Here is a 19,837-nt window from a genome sequence, read left to right on the forward strand (position 1 = left end):
GATATCAGATTCTCAGGATACATCCCCAGGTTCTGTGCAGAATTATGTTCAATTCACACTGTAGTTCATATATAAAAGTGATGCTATCAGAAGTTTTGAAACTGCTGTTCTGTTGGCACAGATCCCCTTTGTGACCTTGGAGAAACCACGGTACATTATTATAGTATTAATATATTTGCAAAACTGGGACAATATTGCTTCTCTGTCTCTTGGAGAATCTTAGATGAAAATATTGTGCTTATGTACAATTGAAATTGAAGATTGTAGAAATATCTAAGATAGTCTTCTTGGTAGCATGAAGCTAACCATGCTGGCTTGTGGAAAATGAACACAGGCTCCTTCCATTTCTGCTACTTGGAAATTTCAAAACAGGACTATAAAAGAATAATTGCTTCCTGAGAGGAAGTGAAGGATAACTTATAGCAAGAGTACTATAAGGTTTTCTATGCTTTACTATCCTCTCTTAAGTTTTTTGCAATAATTAAATTAGAATTTGGATTGGGGGTGGTGTCATTTTGCTTTCTTGGGGGGTCTGAGTACAGTTTCACTGTTCTCTCCTATCCCATCCTTGTTGAACTCAGCTAAGAGAGCTTAAGTTGATCTCACAGTGTAAGAAGGGTGCAAACCACAAAGTATACCAAATTTATTTGTGAGCCTTGGAAAATCCAGCTGATTTCAAGTTAAATCACTTCAAGGCTCAGTTTGTCTGTTTCATAGGATCAGCTGTGTCAGAACAATAATGAAAAATTGCAATGGTATATATTGCATGTTTACCAAAGTCAAACTTCAGCTGAGCTCTTGGATTTTGGGGGGAGAACTAAGTGGTGTGAACCATGTCTAAGAATAGGATCCTAAATTAATTTAGGATTATTTTGTGCCATGAGAGAGACTGAACACCAATAGAAGAAATAATGAAATAAAGCTTACAGCTAGTTAGCTACAATCATAAAGTGCTCAAGATCTTTTTAGTGATCTTGTTCCAGACTGAATGAGAATACAGTGAACTGGCTGTGCTACATATGGCTGCCCAATATTGGTTTGCTCAGCAGCAGAAGAGAGAATGTGTAATTCCATTCAGCATTTTTAGCAAAAATATGCATGTAAATGGAGTGCTGAAAAGAGAAATTAAATTATAATTAGCAAAACAAATGCTTTTTCAATGTATGCATGATTTCTGAGTAGCAAAATTAGTTACACAATTTAGGATTTAGTAGGACTCAGAGATTCATATAGATAGCAAGAATATAAATGATTAGTTTTTGAAGGAAGGTCAAAAAGCAGTTATTTTATAAGTAATATAAGCCCTTGTGGTTCAGCCAAAATGAAGTGTCAGTTTAATTCTAGCTAAATCTGGAATCTTCCTGCAAGCACATTTCCCATACATAAGTAATGAAGGATTTCCTATCCGTCCCATGAAGAGCCTTCTAAAAATTTCTTCCCTGGGTGGATTGATTGCCTTGAGACAGTACACCAGAATGCTGATGCCAACATAAAATCACTCAGCTTTTTCTTATTTTAGCATGTCTAGATGAAAACTTCAGTTATCAGTAATTTCTTTTTTAAGAGCAAGGAATAATGTGGGCACTTCATTAGTGGTTATCCTGAGCTGGAAGTCAAGATGCTGTGTTGTGCCATAGGTTCTGGTTAGCAGTAGAAGACCTGAAGAAGAGGCCAATCCGTGAAGTTCCTGCTCGTGTCCAAGAAATTTGGCAAGAATTTCTTGCTCCAGGTGCACCCAGCGCCATCAACCTAGATTCAAAAAGTTATGACAAAACCACTCAGAATGTGAAGGAACCTGGAAGATACACATTTGAAGATGCTCAGGTCAGTTTACAATCGTGTTTATGGACATCTGAAATGGAATATTGGCTAGTGAAATCTATATGCAAAAATGAGATGTACTTGGGAATTAAATGATAATGAACACCCTGTTTCCTAAAATGCCATTTTGGCAATGCCAGTGTGTAACATTCTTTCTTTTATGAGGCATATGAAGTTCTTCATGAAACTTCTGTGCTTGATATAAAGTTTTCAAGTAGACTTTGAATAGAGGAAAGCATATAGTGAGGAAAAAATGAAGTATTTCTGTATTAAATGCAACACTTCATGTGACTTATAACTTAATATTTAATCTCTGAAGACTTCTGGGAAAAGCAATATAAAATGGTTGGATTCACAGTAAAAGCAGCAGAACTGGTATCATCCTCCATTTTCATCAGCAGCCTAGTGATGAAAATTTAATTATTAATGCAAAGTGAAATGCTGTCAAAAGGAGAGATTGAGATCATATCCCTGCAGAATTTCCTGCAGTTTGATTATTAGGTCATCATCTTGGGAGTCAAGAGATGCTGCTACAGGGCCCATGGAGGAGAAAAGGGAATTGAATTGAGGCTTTCTACTTTTTGAGAAAGTGCCTATGCCTTAAATATGAAGGGAAATAATTTTACCTCTTATTAATTTTTCCATTATGAAAATAGCAACCTATGAAGAAACAACAAAATTTTCAGTAGACCCTATGTTGTAACCACTGTTTTGAAGTACTCTGCATTAAACCAAACACACAATTTTTGCTTGCATCTGCTGACCTCTGGAGATTTAAGAATGCAGTGTACAGCAAAGACATAAAAAGCAAAAGCAAACAATAGAGCAAGATTAAAGGTTTTTAAAAATGTGTCTTTGCAGTTGAGTGAGTAATTGACATTTAAGTTCCTTGCCAGGATCCTTTTTTTTTTTTTTTTTTTTGTAATAAGTATAAAATTTCAATACCCTTTTACTTCCAGATCTCTCTTGTAATTTTGTCCTTCATTCGTGAAAGACACAGAGTATTCAGTATATATGCAAGCACCTGGGGAGGACCTCTGCTTTCTTCATCCGGTTCAGCACAAAACCTTATCTGGAAGCCTCAATTTCTCTGGAAAAGGGACAGGCTGCACCTGCTGCTGCTTGAAGCTTTAGGAGCTTTAAAGTGTCCCATCTGAGGTGGAGGGCTTTGTCAGGAGTAGGGCTTTGCTTCTGCAACAGGCTTTTTTTGGCCTGCCAGCTGGGAAGGAGACCACTGGTGTGCCATTCTGGCAGTTGGTGGGTCATTTATTTGTGGTTAAAAATGTATGAAAACCATTTCTGTACTGGAAATATTGAAAGATGAAACTCCATGTCAATTGTAGATACATAAGTAAAACGGGACACATAAGTAAAATTAGCCCGACTGTGCTAAATATGTGCATTAATGTCCCTGGCTAACATGTACAATTCACAATACTAATACAGCCCAATTTATTCTTGCTTTTACAGTCACATTTCTTGTACAGAAATAAAATTTTAATTCTCATCTCCACTTTCTGCTCTCTGTTGACTGCATTGTCTGTCTCACAGACACTGAGTGAAAAAAAACCTTCCCCAAATAAACCAGTCTAAGTTCTGAATATACATCAGAATTTCTCTGCTTACTGTAAGAAATACAAAGACATTTGGAATAATTTTTACGGTTTCTAATACAGCAAAAAATTAAACATCAGTTCTAATTTTACCTTGCCTTAATTTTCAGACAAGGTGGGGAGTTTTGTTTGGGATTTTTTGTTTGTTTTGGGTTTTTTTGTGTTCACTAATTTTATGTACTACCAAGCTGAGAAACAGTATATTCTTTCCAGTTTGTTTTCTGTTTCCCAATTGCTGTTCTACAAGTTAACTACAGAAAAAAATAGAATCTGAGTAAAACAAAAAGTCCATGAAAATAGCTAATGATGGAATAGCTAATGATTCAGGATTTTAAAAAAATATTTTTCATACTATTTTCTGTTCTGGCTCCTTTTTCTACAAATCTTTTCTCTACCATATAATCAGAACTAGAATTATCGAGTGTTGTACATCACAGATTTTTTGTTTTTCATCTTTTTCAGAAACTAGAACATTCCAAAATTAAGTTGCTCTTGTCATTTATTTTCTGAATAAAGGTTTCCAAATATTCATATGCCTCTGAAAAATTAATATCCTGACAATTAGATTAGCCTGGAACTGTTTTTCAATTTACATATGTATTTTCTTTTTTGTATTGTGAACTGGAGAGCAGACAAAACACCTGTCAAAGGATGTTGTCAAGAGAGGCCAGTGGAAATCCTCACTAACCTAAGCATTAATTGTGATGCTGAATTGTAAACCTAGTGCCTCTTCTTAGATTCTGAAATCACAAGAGTATCTCCAGAAACTAATTCAGAAAATCTGATGAGGAAGGACCCACAGCTCTTAATTTCATCACTTAGCTGAACTAATGTAAGGGACATTTGAAGTTGGACCTGAAGCTAGGACTCAGTTATCAATTCTTAGAAAATAATTTTGTACTGGAAAATTTGGTCAATAAATTAAAGAAAGGTGTGTTGTGTAATTATGCATAAGAAATGGGTGGGATTTTGGCTTTAAGAATAGAAAGCAATTCAGCCTTAGCTTCAGAGCTGAAACCTGCTATCCTGTAATGCTTCTTATTCATAGTAGTGCATGGTGTACATTCCACGTGTGGCTGCCTCCCATTTTACGTGTCCTCTTCTATGGCAGTAACAGCTCCTTCTTTCCTTTTCAGGAGCACATTTACAAACTGATGAAAAGTGATTCTTATCCTCGTTTTATACGATCCAGTGCCTACCAGGAGCTGCTACAGGCCAAGAAAAAGGTATTGGTCCATCTTGCCTTTGTCTTGCCACTGTGCAAAGCAGTGGTTATGTTTGCAACAATACTCAGTCTTCTCTCCCCTGTGCCAGTGCAACTGGATATCTGGTAGGTGACCAGCTTGGCGTTTTTGGAGGGTCACATACACACAGGAGTTCAATATACATATATGTGTATATATCCTGCATGCGGGCATGTTTCAATAAGTTAATCTAGCAAAACTTATTTTTATTTTTACATCCCATATTGTACTGTTTTCTCTGTTATGAAGCACCTTAAACTGCAAAGTGCTTTACAAATACATTAAAAAAATAAAATAAAATCCCAGAAGAATAGTCTTTCATGTTTGCAAGTTTGCTTATGTAATAATTGTTGTTCTCTTTATTCCACCTATGAAAGCTACAGAATGTGTTTAGAAACAATCTTATTCATATTAATAACTTCTAACTTCAACTATAAATATAGGGGCTTCCCAATTTTGTTTCTTTCCCTATTACTACATGAATAGTTTTGAGTAGGCTAGGAATCTGGCTTGAAAGACTGATCATGTCACACTTTGGCAAACAGAGGTTCATGTCTTGGTATGTAATATTTTCTTAGAAAAATCCAGTTCTGGAATGGGTTCTGAATAGCCACAGCCCAGAGTATGTGAGCAGCCTGTACAATGCAGATTTCCATGATGATAAATAATTCTATTAGAGGGCTCTAAACAGTAATCTCCTAGAATCAGCTGAGAGCCCTGTGCCTTGCAAAATCGGGGCCCTGATTGTTACTGGAACAAGGTAGTTATTAACACCTTGTAGCATTCTATTGTTAATAATGACAACCTAAAATTATATGAAAGTACTGTGTTATTTTGTTTTTTGTTCAAACGTTGATTTCTGAAGATCCAATATAGAGATGTTGAAAATACCAGAAAGCTTCAACTGTCCGTGTGAAGTCCTTAAGTTTGTGAATGTCAGTTCATTAACACAAGATGTGCACTTCATTATTTCTTTTTACTTTCAGTTTTTCTTTAAATTCAAACCAGTTTGATCCCCATGAAAAATTACTTCTGTCTAGTACTGTATCTGTTTTGCCCATCCCCTGTTTTGCCATGTCCCATTACAGCCTCATACCTGTGTTTGCTTCCTGATTTATACAAACTTTGTTTTGCAGTCCATTGTTACATCAAACCTCCTTTTCTATTCCATTGTTCTTGCTTTTCTTTTCCCCCTCCTTTTTCTTTTTATTTTTTTTTTCTTTTCCTTTTTTTTTTTTTTTTTTTTTTTGGTTTTGTTTTATTTTTTCAAATTTAAGTTGGAAAACACTCTGGATCGTCGAACATCTTTTGAGAAATTCACACGCAATGTGGTAAGTTTGTTGCCTCGGAAGACTAGTAAGCCTGATGGGACATCCTTCTTCCCTTCCCCTCACTGGTCCCTACTTTCCTTTTTGCTTCTCTAACTTGGTGGTTAAAAGTGTATTCATCACAGCTTGTCAGTTTTCCTGGGAATGACAGCTTTATAATGTGTTTTCATTACAACCCCTCCTCCCTAGTCCCTTTCCCACTGATCTCAATCTCTCACACATGGAGGAATGGACCTTTGGGAACCATGGTTTTTGCATTAGGAAGCATGAAATTAGTCACTTTTTTCCCCCCTATAATTTTAGTAAAGAATCTGTGAAAACATGCTCAATGTTGTTTCTTTTTCTGGTGCCTTCTCAAATACTAAGTCTAAAACAGTTGAATACATTGGATTTCCATCCTGTCTTCTTTTTATTTTACTAAAAAAGACTTTGTCCCTGTTTTTTCAATTGGGCACAGGGAAAAAAAAAACAATAATAATTTTCCCATCTTCCTTAATGTCTAATAGCTTCTACAGGACCAAAGAATTCATGCTGTTTATGTGCAAGGGTTTGATTCGGATTCATTTTCATAATGGATTAAAAGAACTGATTTTTTTTTTTTATTTTTCAATGTATAACTTTCAAAAGCTATTTCTCAAAGGCAAAAAAAATGAAGGCTGGTAGATTTTGTCTGAGCATTCTTTTGCCACCCGCCAGAAGATCCACTGATTTCATGATACTTGGGATTCTTTTTACTTATCCAGTTTCTTTGGGATTTTTTTTTTCTTTTACATTGTGAAAGTTCCAACTAAAGAATTCAACGCATTTATTTTTGTAGGGCAGAAACATCCCTATTTTTCCATGCCATAAAAACTGTACACCAACACTGAGAGCGAGCACTAACCTGTTATGAAAAGAGGTAGAAAGATCTTGGATTATACTCAAGTTTGTCTGCATTGTCTGTTGAATTGTGCAGGTGACGCTGCTCTGTGTGTGTGTGTGTGTCAGTGGCTTTTTCTGTGACCTGGTTAGTGGAGCTGTGTGTGTTGAAATGAAGAATATGAGAGCTTTCAGCAAAGATCATGGTTTTTGTTTTTTCGGTTCCTAGGGAAGGAGAAGCAGTTGTCAGAAACTGTCTCCCCTATAATGAGGCTCAAGAGTATCGCCTCAAGTATTTAAAAAAGACATATATACTTTCCAGTAATCAAAAAAAAAAGAAAAAAATGCAGTGAAAGTTTTGTGAGTCTGTGGGAATATCTCACTTTTAAAAACAAAACAGTAATTCTTTAACTACTTTCTTATAGGTAAAGGCTTCCTGTAATATGCTTTGAATCCACTGTAATCAGGAAGAAATTTGGATTCAATGGGACAAAGTCAGTAAAGGACACTAAAACTAAATAAACAGCCACAAAGGAAACTATCCCAATGTTTGAAACAAAAACCCCTATGTTTTTGCATGGTGGTGTTGCCATAGCATGTTGCAGTGTGATTTGTGTGTTGTCTAAACAGGTTGGATCTATAAAACAACATTGTACATGGTAGCACTATACATGATAATTCCATTATAATTCAGTCAGAAGTTCCATATTAATAAAAAGTCTGTAAAAGGGAGTGCATAGAGTGGGTAACACATACGGACCTCTGCGAGCCAGACTTTTTCCCAGTCACAGTGCCTGGCAAGCTGCATTGCCACATTTATTCATGGCATTTTGAGCAGCCCAGGGGTCAGGAATTGGCTATGGTAAACGCTGTGCAAACAGGTGGCCATGAGGGGGGAAATAGCAAGCTGCAGGTAGAGGGGTCGGGAATACAGTGCAGAAAGGGAAAATGGGAAGACCAGTCTGGGAGAAGCTGAAATCCCTCCCAGAGCAGCCTTACAGATAAACCAGCAGTTCTGGGCACAAACATGGGAGCATTGTGCCCTGCAGCCCAGCTGTGCCCGATTTTCATCCTGCTAATCTCAGGGCAGAAGTACCAGAATCACAGCATGCCAGAGAGGCAAGGCAGGCCCCATAAACCAGCTGCAAACTAGAAATGGAAAAGAGGATTTCTGGACATTAGTAGTTTGCTAGAAGAGGGGGATTGTTTTTTTCTTTTTCACAGAACAAACTCTGACATAAAACTGGGGTTTTGCTTTTTTCCCAACTACTACCTGTTAACCTGGGTGGAGTCTGTCAAGTCAGGTCAGGTATGAAAGAAAAACATGTCACTGCTAGATCTATAATCTCTATTAGACTGACAGTTCTGAGGCTTGCAAATTAATCCAGAATATCAGGATGCTCAAATGCAAACCGTTTTTCCAAGGAGACTGAATTCATGTCAACCACTTCCTCAGGACCTCTTTCCACCAGACATCCTTGTTCTTCTACTCTTGTTCTTGGTTGTGATGAGTTTATAATATGTAATTATCTATCTTGGTACGGTGGTTCCAACCCACAAGGATGAGGCAAACCTATCTCAGAATATTCTACAGTGTACTGATTAACTTGATCAACTGTGAAGTGAGGGACCGTGGAATAGATCTGTTCTAATGATTAATACAGGAGATAGGTGTGAAAAGGGTCTTCTATAACCTGGATAAATGCTATCATCTCTGATTTAGTGAGATGAAAATTACAGTTTCTCTTCTCTGATGGTTTGCAATATTTAGACTAATTTTCACTGGATTTTTCCTCAGTAATATCAAATATATTTGTATTATATCAATATATTTGTATTAAACTAAATTAGACCTCAGTTTCTTCCATTTGAGGTGTTTAATAAAAACACAGTTACCTTGGCTGTGTCTAGGGACTCAGTCTGAACAGATGGACTTGTATTTCATTATCTGATTTGTTGACTCTAGGAGGCTCCTGATCAATGTTAAACGAAATTGGGTTATACTTGCTACAGAAAGAATTTGTTAAAGTAGAAACTTTAGAAACTATGTAGAGGGCAATTACTCTGTACTATTTCATGAATTACATTAAATAACCTATTATAATGAGTCATTATTTTAGTCTGATGGAGAAAAAATAGAAGTGGAGCTATACACTAGGCTCAGCTCTGCATTTCTTTGACATTGGGTTTTCTTTCCAGAAAATTTTCAGTAAGCTGGTGCTGTTCATGAAAGATCTAAATGCTCAGTTTAAAAACTGACTAATTAGCTGCTCTGTAGATTTTATAGTACAAAATTACTAATGCCTTCTGCAGTCTGCAGCAGAAAATATGGTTAGCCTTAGAAACAGGTCTTCATTCACATAAAATATACAGAAGTAGTAGCAAGCTGGCATTTGCTATATGAAATATTTATTACTGAACACTTTATAGTTTGTATCTGAGTAGTAAGTCCAGCTATCCTTGGTCTGCCTCACACTCCTGGGTACTGTGTGAAAATACAGAGCACAGACACTGCAGCACTACAGGAATGAAGCCATCAGATAAGTGAATAGCCTTGGAGTAACACGGGCAGCCACATGTGTCACAGCTTTGAGTCAGAGGCAGTGACACAGAGAGCAGTGACACTGCTCTGGGCTCCCCCCTGCCTACCTCAGCCCCTCAGCTTCCTCTTTGAGACTAATAAAACTCCAGTCACCTGCAGCTCCCCAAGGTACTAGGGAAGTTAAAGATCTAAGTGGTGGAGCAAGAGGATCTCATTGCATGCTAAACAGTAGAGAGACTGAAATCAGCAGTTTCTGTGACATTTAAAAACTCAAATTCTTTTGAAGAATTCACGTGGGGAAAAAAACTATTAAAAAAATTTAACAATTAAAAATTAAAAAGCTCAGCAAATTTACCTCAAGTGCTAATATCTAAATTACAGGGGGGGAAAGTAGGTCAATATACACTGGTAATGTTGATGGGGGCAAAGAGGTTCTTTAAGGAACAATTTTGTCTGTAATTTCTCATGTGCATGCAGGACTTGTGACAGTGGCAGACTGAGCAGGATTAGAGCCCAGCCTGGTGCTTAGCTGTGATGACTGGTCTGGAAACCTCGAGACAAAGGGACCTACTTTACAGGGGGAATGAGTTCATTTAACTTCCACCCCATGCAAATTTTATTGTCCCACCAGGAACTAAGTTAGTGAGGCGAGAAGGGGTAGCCTCCCCCATTAGAGCTGTGTGGGGAGCCACTCCATCCTCATGCCTTGGTGCCATGACTCCAGACACCACCATCAGTGTTAGCATTTCCATCTGTCACTGCACAGTTATACAGAAGACACAAAAGAAAAGAGGTTCTTGTATGTTTGTGAGGTCTTAGGGAAATACAGCCAGTACACAACAGAGCAAGTTCAGTTCATATATTAAATTAGAAAGCTATCAAACTACAATTATCTCCACTCACAACCTCATAAAGAAGACCCCATTTAATAACTCTGAATTTGAAACCATTATATCTTATATTACCTGTATCCTTTCCAGCTGTCTTCTCCCACTTACCTGGAAGAACTTGCTGACCAGAGTCCTTTGATTTTTTTCCCACTCTAAACCAGTAACAATAGACCATTTCATGCATGAGATTTGAAGTGCAAAGGCCATTGAACAGAGCACATTTTCACTGAGTTTGAATCCAATGTCACTTAACATGACATTGTGAATTACTGCCTAGAGATGGAAATTAAAACTCATAAAAGTAGCTTCCTCAGTTCTTATCAGTGGGTCATAGACTTTCTAGATGTTTAAACAAGTGTAATCTCTTTTCATGTTAAAATCTATCCCTTTTATGGAGGAACAAAGCACATAAATAATCAATTTCATCTGTTAATCAAGAAATTTTACTGTATGAATAGGTAAAACTTGTGTACCCTACTGTGTCAGACCAAAAGTCCATCTAGTCCTGAAATCCTGCCAAGGGTTAGATTTTTCTCAAGTATAGCATTATCCAAGAAATTCAATGCAGTTTCAGCTCTGGAATCTCATTTTGAATTTACTTACAGGTTATTCCCAAAATTTAAACAAAAAACCAGTTAGTCAGAAGAAATATAAATCACAAGGCTACTTATTTGACAAATACAAAACAAGAATGAAAATAATAATTAATTGCAGAAATTCAGGCCTTCTCAAATTCAGGAAGAGATATCTTGTTCATGTTTGAATAAAAAGAACAAATAAATAATTGAAATTTCTATTTTTGCCTACTAATTAGTAAAAACCCCTAGTTTAATGAGTTTTTTTAAGAACTATGTCCACAGAGGAAAATTGTAAAGGACATGCCAATGAGGAATGGTCTCCTTGTGCTGTTCTGTAGTGACTGGAGCTAAGATGCTGTGCTCTGTGCTGGAAGAGAGGAGCTTAGGAGTAACACTTACACAACCAGGTTCATTCAAGTGAGGAGCCAGCACAGACGGGGCCAGTGTCTGCCATTTTACAGATGAAAAAAATTACCTGATTCTTAGGCTTTTTGCAGGAATGAGAACTGCGGAGAGGTATGGAAACTTGAGGAGTCAGGCGCCCAGGGCAAGCATACTAAAAATATTTTTCATGTGCATCAGTCCCTTGGAAGACTGCATTTCAGATGGTTATTCAAATTCAAACTACCCCATCTAGGTTTTAGGTAAATCACAAATGAGAGCAGCTCATCAGTAAATGCAAAGTGCAAAAGGAGAAAGAAATGGATGTCCCTGGATTTGGAGTGAGCCAAAGCAGGAAAGCAGTTGTTCAGCTGCTGCCTCCCGCTTCAGATCAGGAAACAGTATGGCCCTAATGAGAAAGGAACAAAGGCTGCAAATCTCAGCCAGAGGCAGAAGGATTTCCCTGCACATGTAACCACTTAGCACTGCAGCTGTGCTGACAACTTGTTCCCCAAATTCAGTAAATACTAGCCTTGTCCCTTTCCTCATATCTGAAAGAGAAATACACCTGCACAGATGGCTGACAGCAGCATCCTGTGCTGCTGTGGGAGCTGAAGCTGAATTCTGAGCCCCAGAGCAGTGCTGAAGCAATTCCCTTGTGCTGGTAGAGCAAGAGCTGCCTCCCCATGGAAAGGGATTTACTGCTTCTTCTCCTATGTCTCTCCAGATGAGTTCCTGTCAGGGGCTGTTTACCCCCCAGCTCTGTGTGTAGGGCACTGCAATGTCACTTGGAAGCTTTCCCTGCTGATCTGGCTGAGCTGACAGTGTGCTGCAGGTGTTTCACACGTGAGCAGATGCAGAACACTGAGACCAAGGAGGGCTGCTTCTCACTCCACATCTCATTTTGCTCACAGTGGGACTCTACCTCTCCTTCCCCATCAGATGCATGGAGTTCTCTTTTCTAGTGCTACCAGTATAGGTCCTGGGGAGTGGCACCTGCACTGGCAATAAAGAAACATGAAAACAGGAACAGTTGAGGTTGCTTAGCAGAAAGGAAGATAATTAATCTTCTAAAAGGAAAATATGTGATCTTTCTCTACCATACATTTCAACTCCAACACCTGTAGACATTTTATATTGATTTCTTTTAAGACACATATGTATGGAGGTTGTTGCTGACTTTTTTCCTGGATCATTTGATGTAAGTGCCATGCTGCATAAATGGGTCAGTCAGCACTGCTGTACAACTGTATTTAGTAGCATCTGTACATAGCTTTACAATTTTGCCCCCTAAGTTCACTAGAAGTAAAGCTGAAAACTCTATGTCAAACAATTAGTATGTTCAAACAGGGACTAAATGCTGAGGCCAATTGATTTTGTACTTTTAGATGTACTTGTTCACTCCAGCTGCCTCTGACTCCCTTGTCAGGGTGTGTGTGCAGGGTTCCATTTTGGCATCTGCATTATTAGTAAAATTCTTAAATAGTTGCAATTGTTATATCCAAAGTGCGCTAATACAGCAAAAAAAAAATCCTAATAATCTTTAGAATTTAGCCATATTCTTCTAAATGTTGATGGCAAGAATATATTGAAAATATTAAGGATCTCTTTTTCATTATTCAGATAAACATTTGCTACTTCTGACTTGCACCCCCCCCCCCCCCCAAATTTTCTTTAATGTCATTAGCACAAGAAACATCTTTATATGCTACAACTCTGAAAACTGCCATATTCCCAAATCAAAATCTGGTTTATGGAAATGCTGTTAACATTGTATCTGAAATAAATAGTTAGGCTCAGCTCTTAAATTATGACCCACAATGGATGATCCTTACATCAGTCTGTAAATTAAGTAAATCTGGAAATCTCCTAGAAGCAGTAATTATGAAACTCTGCCACAGAGAGCTGAAGTAAAAGTATACTCTGGAACAGAGTTTGAAAGGAATATTTTGTAAAGTGGAAAATAACAAGTCCCTGCAGATCTAATAAGAAGATGTGATAATTCTGTATCTGGGGCTGTGTATTAAAAGCTTATTTTCCTAATCACAGAATTTAATATGATTCAGAATCAGCATTTAAGAAGATCTCCTAAGGAGGGTGAATCTTCTAAGCTGTCATTTTTCCAACTTTGTGATAAATGAGAACTACTAAGCCATGGAAAAATACCATTTATTGTTGTTACTGTTGTTCAGATGGAGGTTTCTCTGAGGCAGGGGAATGTTTCTCTGAAGGAGGGGACCATCCAGAGAGTTCCTGATCATTGTAGGGCTTTGGAGAAAAAAGTATCCAAATATCAGCAGTATCAAGGGAGCAAGTTATGTGGAACACAGAAAAAAATTGTCATGACATCTCACTGTGTCTCTAGGGGAAAATTCAAACAATATGTAGAAAACAATCACACAAATCAGATCAACTAATAACTACTTTTTGGCCTGATTTTATGTCAGGACTTCCTATTTTATGTGATAACATAATTCATTCCTGAGATGCTAGAATTTGCTTATGGTCCATCTAGAAATTCCAGAAATTTTGAAACTCCTAAATAGTTGTTGCAAATAATACTAAAAAAATTATTTCACAGATTTTATACCACAGCAAGCATTTATGTAGCTTTTCAGTGTAGTTTTGAACATATTGTAACTAATCAAGAACTCCTGGTTTTAATATTTTAATTAAGTGGGTTATGCAGTTCAGTACTAAAGGGAACTCATACACGTTTACAGAAAGTAGCCAGACTTGTACACTTGTTAACTTAAGTGCAAATAACCTAATGAAAGGCAAAGATAAGCATATGTTCAATATTTTCTGAGATTATGTCTAGCACCAAAAGTCCTGAATTGTCTAATAAAATTGTCAAACAAAACATTAATCTCAGAAATCCTTTTAATGTTTTAAATTGTGTTCCAAGGCCACATTGGTGTTGAGGCTCTTTTGACTATTTAAAAAGAAAAGATGTCTTACTATAACAGCTTACCTGCTGCATTAGAAGAAAATGTAATTTAAGGGTTAGAAAGTATCAAGAATCTGTGAATTTAATATACATAGAACGTGGCAGATACCGGGAAGACAGAGCACCAGGAAGGAGACTTTCCATCTTTCAGAGAAGTAGGCAATAATACTGTCAGGTGATATGGGGAACCTGATGGATGACCAGTCTAACCCAAGAGTGCAAATCATGAGTTTCCTTTCAAATTATGTTGTAGGGGAAGTATTCATCCTAATTTGTTCAACTTGTATTTCACAGTACAAAGAATAAAATAGTTATTCCTTTTATGAGGACCCACTCTGATGTATTGCATTTGAGAGAATGCTCAAGACCAACTTACAGATCCCTGTGAGCTTAAATTTAATTGATAATGACAATAGACATTAATTGTGTAATTCCACTGAGTTATAATACTGCAGATGGCTTAACAATTTATTGATATGGCAGAATAAGTTCATTTAGTGCAGAAAATTAAGCATCTCTCCATAGTTACAGTATTTTTTTACTGTATTCTCCTTGAAACCAGTTTGATATTTCTGAATTGGGCACTTAAAATGAACAATATAATAAATGTAAGTATTAAATATCTAACTGGTGAGTTAGAGCCATTTTCTATTTAATGTTTTATTATATATTTGTGTTACATTGTCAGGGTATGCCTGTGATGTCAGCTTGCTGTGCCAGCTCTGCCTCTGTTGGATCAGAGTCACAGTAGGATGGCACTTGGAGAGCTAACTCCTTTTATGTGGCCGTAGGAGAGCTAATTCCCATTCTGTGGTTTCTGTCTGGCTCAGATAAAGATCAAATCTGCCTGAATTATACCAGAGTGACATACCTTACACCATCTTCTTCACGCTGTAGACCTAGCTCTTGTGGGACAGTCATTACACCTTATTAAAAGAGCTTGTTAAATAATTGAAACCACATCCCTGCAACAGGAGGAACGATGAGGAAAACAACAATATGGAATCAAATACCTTCAAAGCAGTTTTATGCAGTCACATGTAATATACCTGACCAATGTTCCTTATAAATAGTAAAGATGGTCTCAACAAACCTATAATTGTGTTCATGGAAAAGCTGCTTTCCTACCTATATGCAATCTGCCTCTTACTTTCTTACCTTAACTTGAAAGTAGTTTTTTTGTCCTCTGTGGCAGAGCTACTGCAGTTTGCACATTCATCTTTGCAGCACAATGCACTCCTGCTTGTGGTAGCCTTCAAGTTCTGGGTGTGACTGACAGCAAAAACTTCAGCATCAGGTTCTCATCAGCCAAAACAAATCTTGTTCAAAAATGGCCTTTAAATTTGCTGGCTTGTTCTGTGAAACAATCTGTCTGGCTGGCAGTGCAGGTGTTTAAGTGTAAGGACTTCCTGTGGTTTAAGGTTTGACAGACTCCAGTTGGTGCCCCTAGTTATTTGAGAGTGATGTGGCAACACTGAGTGGTTGCTGATGAACAGGTTTGCAGTGATCATGCCTCTGTTTTCTGTTTTTGTTTTTTGTTTTTATCTTTTCCTCAGGGGAAATCGCTCACATCAAAGAGGTTAACCAGTCTAGTGCAGTCCTACTAAAAGGATCACCTTGTAGCATGGAAGCAGACTCAAATCATTATACATACTTTGTAGCTCACTGATTGCCTGACTCAGAGGACAGTAGAACAAGATGTTGCATGAGCAAGGACCTGACTTGTTTTCTTTTGTGTATACTAAGGCATTACAGACTCCGAGGGACTCTCTAGCCTTTCGATGCCTCCATTTCGAAAACTGTCTGCTCACTTCCTCCTTCATATCAAGCTGGATCTGTGTCTTTTTATTTTCTGCAAGCTCAAGTACAGTGAAAAAAAAGCTTCTGCTAGGCACAGTTTATTAAAAAAATACTTCAATCAAAAACTGGAAGAAATGTAAAAAATGCATATATTAATAAATATACATATGGCATCACATTTATTGCACAATAAATTAGCACAGAAGGTTTCATTTCACTGATGTATTCACATTGAGAAAGAAAGCCTGTGTCTTTGTCTGTTGTCTGTATATTCTCTGTTAATGTTTCTTGCATTTATTTTTATACCATATTTAAAAAAAGAACACCTTTTACTCCAGATGTATTAAAGTTGATCCTTTCTCTGTAAATTTGTGTATGTTTATATTGTTGTTTTATCTTTCATTAAAAGATGCAGAATCTCTTTCCTTTGGGAAGTTTGAGATTTTAATATTGAATCTGAAGATTAGTCAAGAACAAAATGATCCCCAAAAGTTACACACCTTGTGCTTTCTAAAAAGTGACATGAAATGGCATTTTCTTTCTCTCAGTGACACCTAATCAAACACACTTTATTGATAATCATTTACTTTTTCTTTTCTTTTTATCAAGCTAGCAGCAGAGAGACCTTTCCCGCTTGCTCATCATCGCATAAGCAAACCTTTCTTTAAGCCAGGCCCTGCTGTTGTGTAACAGTGCAGCCTGCACAGCGATTCAGTCGCTCCCCCAGAGCGGATGGACTGGACTGCACTTCCTTAGGAATGGACATGAACAAAGCTGCCTGAGAACACAGGGGTACACTTCCTAAATAGGAAGGACAGTGCTTCTTTTTCCTTCCTGTCACTTGCGATGCAAGGCAATATTTTAAGCTGAAAAGGTTTGGGAGTGCTAAGCATGTGGTCTGTGCAGAAAACCTCCGGTAGCAACGCAGGAGCAAGCTGTCATTTTAATTCCAGAGCTCTGTCTGGGGATGCTGTTGTGTGTCCACTGCTGAGCTTACTCACACACAGACCTGCTGACAGATTGATGAGGGGGTGTTGTTGTTGCCCGTGAGACAGTAGATATGGAGCTCCTGAAGCTAATCTGAACTGGAACCAGAAATCTGCTTGGCCTAAGAAACAACACTGTTGACTGATAGAGGTGATATAAGGATAGTAAGACAGAATCTCAGAGTAGAAAAAAAAGGATGGGAGCTAAGTCAAATGACGAAATGATCATACCTCCAGGGCATGGTAGGGTGCACATGACAAACAAACCTTTTTAGCAATGCACAGAATAGACTCAGGACAGCCAACTTTACTACCATCTGTCATGCTGACTTTGGTTTGATATTGACAATCTTGTTTCAAAGGGACTATGAATCTTAAACATGCACACACAAAGTGGGATGGTCATAGATACAAGCAGACAATCAACTTGAGTGCCTTAATACCAGAGACATCTCACTGAGCATTGGAAAACCACCTGCAGTGGTGCCATTAGGGACAGGACTGTTGCACACAGCAGCTCTGGGAAGAAGGGAGCTGGGCTGCCTTCTGCAGGGAGCACTCACTTCTCCACTGGCTCTGTCAGTAGCCTGTTGCAGCCATAACCAGGAATGCAGCATCTTTAAAGAGGCAGTCTGAGTGAACCCAGTACAAAATGTATTACAAATCCACGAATGGCTTTTTCCCCATATTCTGCTCAGTTGAAGTTTTGTGAGGTTTGGGATTTCTGTTTGTTCATTGTTTTCATATGCCACTGTGTTTCTGGTTTCTAGCTAGGATGACAATTACTGCTTTAAAGTATCTTTGCTTTTGTTAGCACAATTCTACTAAGCTTTTATAGAAATATCCCATCAGAGCTGGGTCCTATCAAGATCTTAGCAAGAGCTCCATGTAGGTCAACTCAAAATATTCACAACCTAGGGAGGTCAGATGATTTTTAGTAAGTAGTCGCACTGAATCACAGATCTTAAACTGATATTTAATTTTACCACAGAAATGAGCTCTGAGACATGAGTTTGGGGCTAGGCAATCCACAGAAAGCTGAGCTCTGCTTCACTTCTCACTGCCAAATAGATATTTATTTCCAAACTCCTGCTGCCACCAATTGCATCAACTGGTATATTGCCTCCTTTGCCTTAGTGGTTAACTAATTAGAAACTACTGTCTGCTTCAAAGAATCACTGCCTTCAAATACCTAATGTTTCAAATTCAAGCATTGGACATTTCATGTAGCTTCACTCTAAGAAATTTTTTTTTTTTCCCAAATCACTTTGCAGCACCAACTGGTCTATAAAAGTCATGGAGCATTGGTATTCCTGAACTCATTCTGTACTTATTCTAGTTCTTTCCTGTCATGGTTTACTCCATCTGGCAACTAAGTACCATGCAGCTGCTTGCTCACTCTCCTCTACCTCCAGTGGGACTGGGAGGAAAAGAGGAAAAAGTAAAACTCATGGTTAAGATAAGAAAAAATGAATAATTGAAATAATTTATATTAATAATGACACTAATCTTAATGAAAATGAGAGCAAGAGAGGAAGGAATAAAATCCTCCACTCAAGACAGACAAACTATACACAATGCAATTGCTCACCACCCACTGACCAATGCTCAGTCCCCCAAACAGCGATCAGCTCCTCTTGATCAACTCCCCCAGTTTCTGTACTGAGCATGGTGTTCCATGGTATGGAATATCTCTTTGGCCAGGTCACATCAGCCATCCTCAGGATGCTCCCCCTCAGCTTCTTGTGCACCTGCTCCCTGGCAGAACATGGGGAGCTGGAAAGTCCTTCCCTTAGGGTAAGACCTGCTCCACAACACTGAAAGCGCCAGCATCTTAGCAACAGCGTTCTCATGCTAAATGAAAACCACAGCACTGCACAGCTACTAGGAAGGAAGGGAAATCTATTGCAGCCAAATTGAGGACGTTTCCTTTCAAGAAATATGAAGTCTGTATTGAATGACTGTCTTTCCCTGTATTTGCACAGGATTTAACATGATGTCTCTAAAGTAAAACCAGGCATTACTAATAAGGATTTCAAAGTAGTGAGGGAGCTGTGTTAAGGTTTCATTTGAGCTTGCTCCAAGTGATACAACTCCACTATTACATATGAGTGAACTTGGCCTAAACAAATTCAATCCTACTATTAGATGATTTTTAAAAGGTTTGTCTATAATCTTCTGGTACTTCACCTCATCACTGTCATCAGACAGTGAGTGATACAATACTGGGACTGGAAACTCCAAGCAGGCACAAACTTCCTTTTGCTTCCTCACAGAGAAAAGCTAAATTTGTGTTTCCAAATTTATAAAAATATCCACTTCAAGAATTAAGATTATCTCAGATAAAAGCATGCATGTACAATAACCGAACAGTTTCAGTATGACTTTGGTTGCACAACAATTTACCAGTTGAGAATGTCAGTGAAGCCACAAATCTTCTGAGGAAAAATGGACCAGGAGAGAAAATCACTCTGAAGGGACCATATTTCTTGTCTTCTAGGGAAAAGCCATCAGTCAGTGCCTCCTGGCTCTGCCCAAGAAGCTTAAAATCCCCATGTAAGATATTAATTGTAATATTCCTTAAAACAACTGGTTGGAGCTTGAAACTTTCATCTGAGAATTGGGATTCTTCAGCCTCTTTCCCCAAATATCCTTGCACATAAAACAGTTCTAAAGCCTACAGGATGAAGTGTTTGATGGTGCTGCTACACACTTCAGATGGTTTTGTGCTCCCAGATCAGCCTGTGAAGGAAAATGGCTGGTGGGAGAGGCAGAAGATACCCTGGCACCTACCTGACAAGAACAAAATATTCACCCATTCTTCTATAAGAAGCAAGTAAAAACAG

General features: G+C 38.0%; 1 protein-coding gene across 2 annotated transcripts in view; it reads left to right on the forward strand.

Annotated features, from left to right (window-relative positions):
- The window catches only part of RGS7 (regulator of G protein signaling 7), a 211,698-nt gene extending 195,476 nt beyond the window's left edge, over window positions 1-16,222 (forward strand). Inside the window, exons 15-18 of one of the 2 annotated variants that reach the window (XM_041423510.1) lie at window positions 1,638-1,824; window positions 4,571-4,660; window positions 5,956-6,009; window positions 15,952-16,222. In XM_041423510.1, the coding sequence (XP_041279444.1) occupies window positions 1,638-1,824; window positions 4,571-4,660; window positions 5,956-6,009; window positions 15,952-16,110 (490 nt within the window). In that variant the 3' untranslated portion in view covers window positions 16,111-16,222. Of the gene's footprint in view, window positions 1-1,637; window positions 1,825-4,570; window positions 4,661-5,955; window positions 6,193-15,951 lie in introns of those variants that run through there. The other variant, XM_041423508.1, reaches the window with a different exon arrangement.
- The last annotated feature ends 3,615 nt before the right edge of the window (window positions 16,223-19,837 follow it).

The sequence above is a fragment of the Onychostruthus taczanowskii genome, unplaced genomic scaffold (genome assembly GCF_017590055.1).
Source record: "Onychostruthus taczanowskii isolate IOZ18803 unplaced genomic scaffold, ASM1759005v1 scaffold78, whole genome shotgun sequence".
NCBI lineage: Eukaryota > Metazoa > Chordata > Aves > Passeriformes > Passeridae > Onychostruthus > Onychostruthus taczanowskii.